Below are 5,000 nucleotides of genomic sequence, written 5' to 3' on the forward strand. Positions count from 1 at the left end.
CACCACTATAAAGGTCTGGCCGCGCCACACAGGCTGTGCAAACCGCCAGCGTGCCTCAAGAAACACTAGCGATGATTTTGGCACGAGTAAGGAAAAAAAATTAGTTGTGTTGCTGTTTTACTCAACGCCATGTCAACTGTGGCACTGATGGCTTGGGCTGACCTTCAGTACTGTCTTAGACGCTGTTTGTTCAATGCTTCAGGATTGGGGTTTTTTGGCTCATCTTTCAAATTGTCGGTAAAATAATTATCAAATTTCTTGAACAGCTTTCTATAACCTGCCGCTTTCTCGACAAATATTCCTTTTTTTTCTCCAATGAGTCACTGAACATTTAGCTTTTCAAAATCATGTTTGCAGTCACCAAAATCTCTTGATGGGGTTCATTTAGTAACATGTGCTCCAATTTGTGTGTGTGACTGTGTGTGTGTGTGTGTGTGTGTGTGTGTGTGTGTGTGTGTGTGTGTGTGTGTGTGTGTGTGTGTGTGTGTGTGTGTGTGTGTGTGTGTGTGTGTGTGTGTGTGTGTGTGTGTGTGTGTGTGTTTGTGTGTGTGTGTGTGTGTGTGTGTGTGTGTGTGTGTGGTGGGGTGGTCATGTGACCGTGGAGGTTTTGATCTCTGTGTGTGTGTATGGGTCCAAGGTACAAGGAATGGTAATTAATCATTATCTGATTGATTTTAAGAAGTATTTATGACATCGATGTATTTCTGATAGCATTTATAAGAAGAAAAAAAAATATATAGAAATATACAGAAAATATTTTCAGAATTCCCTCCATGACGTTTATCTGGGTATTGTATTTTATTAGGTGCCCCGCTTTGGCAATGTGTAACACCACAGATGTGCCGCTAAAAAATGATGCAACAGATCTAATGCACTGACCCAAAAAGGCTCCGAGACCCGAAAACCTTCAGAAGGTCAAGGCTGCGAGGCGCCGATGAGCGCCCCTCCCCAAAGCCTCGACCTGCAGCCTCGTTACGCGCCGCTATAAAAGCCCGTCTAACGAAGGCTCCGGCACCAGTACCTCACCGGCACATCAACCATGAAGTTTGTGAGTGTTCGCTCCGGCGCTGCTGATTGTTGATAAATGACAGTGTTCTTTGCTGCTGAGAGACATCGGTCATGACATGATAATTTGCATGATTTGATTTGTTTCAAAAGAAAAGTATTTCAGTTTTGTTTGTTGTCAGTATATTACGAAGTTCATGCGGTTAACGAAGCATGAATTGCTTAATTTCCAGGTGATCCTCGCCGCCCTGGCCGCCGTGGCCCTCGCCGCCCCTAAGCCTGATTACGGCTCCTTCTCCGCCGAGAGCGCCGAGTTCATCCCCATCCTGAAGGACGAGCGTGTCCAGGAGGACGACGGCAGGTACAACCTGGACGTGGAGACCGGTAACGGCATCTTCCTCTCCCAGTCCGGCTCCCCCGACGGCCCCGACGGCGCCGTGGTCAAGTCCGGAGTCTACTCGTGAGTCACGCCTCACACAGTTACGCCTTTGAACAATGTCACAGCTGAACACCGCCATGTTGGGCGGGAATGGATTAATCAGTGTTATAATTGTACCTTTGACTAACACACTCTTCCCACAGCTACACCGCCCCTGACGGCACACCCGTCGAGGTCAAGTTCGTCGCCGACGCCAACGGCTACCAGCCCCAGTCTGACCTGCTGCCCGTGGCCCCCGCCTTCCCCCACCCCATCCCCCAGTTCGTGCTGGACCAGATCGCCTTCGCCGCCGCCGAGGACGCCGCCCGCGACTCCTCCGAGGAGGGCTACAGCTACGCCTAAAGTGCATCCTCTTATCTGCGCTGTGTTGTGATCCGTTTCGATGTATTTATTGATCTATTTATTTTGTAAATAAAATATCAGTCTTCATAAATGGTTTCCATCAACAAATCTCCTCCGACATTTTCTCTTGTATACACAAGGATTTGAAGCAGAAATACTGTGCAGCAAGGGTCGAACTATCATAAACGACTCCTGAAAACTGACCTCATACCAATACGAGCCTTAATTCCCGCCCCCCATCCGTCATCCCGTACAGGACAGTGGAAGGGAAATTCATGACCTTCCACCTGACGCCTCCAAGCCTCTTTAGTGTTTTATTGTGTGTGTCTTGGAGTTGTCCTGTTATGTCAGGCTCTGGATCGTGACGGTATCAGTCAGGTATAAATAAAAGTATTACTTATGCTGCTGGAAGGGAAATATTTAACTGTGCCTTTGTATTGCTTCAAGTCAGGGTGACCAACCTCAAGAGTCATGGGATCCTGTGTTCAGTCGCTTCGTCACGTGTGTCACCCACACTTTGCTTACAACTGTGCACCAAGAGTTACTAGAATGTACACATTCTAGTACATTCTAGTACATTCTAGTGTACATTCTAGTAACTCTTGGTGCACAGTAGTCAATTGCTGAGGATGATCATACGCTAATAGTGTTCGGTACAAATGTCCGAAGATCAACGCTTGAAAAAACCATAGATAGAAGTTTGTTCTTGTGATTAATGCTTCCATCCTTTCCTTACCTATCTATGGGAGTACAGGTGCAGTTTTCGTTGCAAGATGCTACTGAGAAAATGCTGCTGCTTTTGTAAAGCCTTTATGCGCAAAACTTGTAAAAACTGGAACCAAAAAATACGTGACATGACTTGACCCCATTTGGTATATGCCAGTCTGCGATCGGCTGTTTGATTGTCACCGGCGCATGGAGTCCATTCCTCAGGATGGCCCGATACTGGAAGCTTTTAGACATTTATCCGCCGACAGACACCTCTCTAACTAACAGTAGGGCTTCAGGGTGGACTGCTAGACGTTGATAATTTCCTTTAAAAACTTTTCGTTTGCTTTATTTTAAAACTCCGTCGTATTTGTTAGTTTATATACGTTAATATATTATAATGATTATAAAGAATCACTTTTGCTTCATTTATTGTCCATGTAGAGTACATTCCTCTCAGGCTATTGGGGCTATTTAGGCCGTAAAATGGTCTTTATATTGTTAGATCTTTCATACACCGCTCTACACGGAATTCCGCTTTTGAAAATAAAAATTGTCGCACGAAAATGGGGAGAGCGAGACCAGAGTTTGCTTCCCCGCAACGGCTCAAAACAGCAGCACAGCGTGCGTCAAGCAGCACGGACAGCCGCGTCTCTCAAGGAATACTATCGATGCTTTGGCATGGTTAAGTAAAGATTGTGCAGTGCTGCTGTTTAAATCAACACCTTGTCAGTTGTGGCAATGGTGGCTTGGGGTGACCTTCATTACTGTCTCAGACGCTGTTTGTTGAACGCCGATTATCATCAGTGGTTCAGGACACTGTTTAGTGTGTTTTGCTCGTCTTTTTAACCCTCAGTAAAACTATTTCCTCATTTCTGAAACAACGTTTTACTACCTGCCATCTCTATAAACCTTTCTCATTTTCTTCCGATGGGTTAATGAACAATTATTTTTTTAAATTTTATCATTTGTCTTTGTTCGAGTGTAATAATAATAATAAAAATAATAATAATAATAATAATAATAATAATAATAATAATAATAATAATAATAATAATAATAATAATAATAATAATAATAATAATAATAATAATAATAATAATAATAATAATAATAATAATAATAATAATAATAATAATAATAATAATAATAATAATAACAATAATAATAATAATAATAATAATAATAATAATAATAATAATAATAATAATAATAATAATAATAATAATAATAATAATAATCGGTTTATTTTGGAGATGGCAGCCGTTTGGCTGAAAATGTACATATTAAGATTACAAAGTGTAACTATATAAAAATTACAATATTTAAGGGGTGTGGGGGTAGGTAATTTACAGTAACGGAGGGAACGTTGTGGTGTTGCTTGAGTGGTGAGGAGGTGGAGGAGTGCGGTGTGGCAGAGCGATGAGGCGGGAAGGTAGTCCTCTTCTGGAAGGCGAGTAGGTGTTAATCCGAGGTCATCCCCAGGTCAAAATGCTGGGTCAGGTAGCAGCAGGTGGCCGGAGAGCAGGTAGAGGCGGTATCGATGGTCACTCAGAAAGGGGCTTAGCGGTGGAGTGCTAATCCAAAATAGGTGGCGAGACAGATGTGAAGACTTTCTGCTGTACCTGGGAACAGACTGCACAGCCTTGGTGGTGACCAGCCTGCACATTGTCCCCACCTGAGTGTCGAGGCCTCCACTGCACTGCACCTGACCAGACTTCAACAGCAGGATGGGCGGGCTGGTGAGCCTGGGGAGACCTCGGGGCGTCAGCAGGGACTTGATGGAAGGCCGCGGCGGTGACACACTCGGCGATCTGTGTCCTCCCGGTATACCACACACGCACTCCACTCACTGTCTGTCACCATGGTTTCACTTAATGTCACAAAAAATAATTTGCTAAATAGTGTTTCTTGAAGTAGGTTTCTTGATGAAAGGGGAGACGGGGATGAAGGGAAAGGGGAGAGGCCAACAGGCTGGCCCCGGGCTACTCCTTTCGGAGCGCCATGACCCAAGTCCGACCTCGGTCAGAGCTGGGTCACAAGTGTGTGTGTGTGTGTGTGTGTGTGTGTGTGTGTGTGTGTGTGTGTGTGTGTGTGTGTGTGTGTATGTGTATGTGTATGTGTGTGTGTGTGTGTGTGTGTGTGTGTGTGTGTGTGTGTGTGTGTGTGTGTGTGTGTGTGTGTGTGTGTGTGTGTGTGTGTGTGTGTGTGTGTGTGTGTGTGTATGTATGTATGTGTGTGTGTGTGTGTGTGTGTGTGTGTGTGTGTGTGTGTGTGTGTGTGTGTGTGTGTGTGTTAATGAATCGTTCATAAGAATCCTTTCAATAAATGTTTCCGACATAGAAGTACTGATGATGCTAATTCCAAAATAGATATATGTCAAAACTCGCTGTGACGCTAATTCATATTGTATGTTTATTACCTGCCCCATTTCTTGTTGGCCCAATGTTTCAATGTGTAACACTACAGATGTATGGCTAAAAAAAATTGCAACAGATCTAATGCA

The 5,000-nt window shown here is 44.0% G+C and overlaps 1 protein-coding gene and 1 long non-coding RNA gene across 17 annotated transcripts in view; one reads left to right on the forward strand and one right to left on the reverse strand.

Annotated features, from left to right (window-relative positions):
* Positions 1-5,000, forward strand: part of LOC126987698 (cuticle protein AMP1A-like) — a 49,620-nt gene that overhangs the window by 22,327 nt on the left and 22,293 nt on the right. For 4 of the 15 annotated variants that reach the window (XM_050844889.1, XM_050844883.1, XM_050844882.1 and 1 more), the window contains exons 3-4: positions 1,367-1,465; positions 1,588-1,877. The exons of 5 other annotated variants lie outside the window; for them this stretch is intronic. In XM_050844889.1, the coding sequence (XP_050700846.1) occupies positions 1,367-1,465; positions 1,588-1,786 (298 nt within the window). In that variant the 3' untranslated portion in view covers positions 1,787-1,877. Of the gene's footprint in view, positions 1-949; positions 1,049-1,238; positions 1,466-1,587; positions 1,878-5,000 lie in introns of those variants that run through there. 6 more of the 15 variants (XM_050844886.1, XM_050844885.1, XM_050844884.1 and 3 more) reach the window with 3 other exon arrangements.
* LOC126987710 (uncharacterized) overlaps positions 417-5,000 on the reverse strand; it is an 8,669-nt gene continuing 4,085 nt past the window's right edge. For both annotated transcript variants that reach the window (XR_007741100.1, XR_007741099.1), the window contains exon 2: positions 417-961. This is a non-coding gene — a long non-coding RNA (uncharacterized LOC126987710). The remainder of the gene's footprint in view (positions 962-5,000) is intronic.

The sequence above is a fragment of the Eriocheir sinensis genome, chromosome 66 (genome assembly GCF_024679095.1).
Source record: "Eriocheir sinensis breed Jianghai 21 chromosome 66, ASM2467909v1, whole genome shotgun sequence".
NCBI lineage: Eukaryota > Metazoa > Arthropoda > Malacostraca > Decapoda > Varunidae > Eriocheir > Eriocheir sinensis.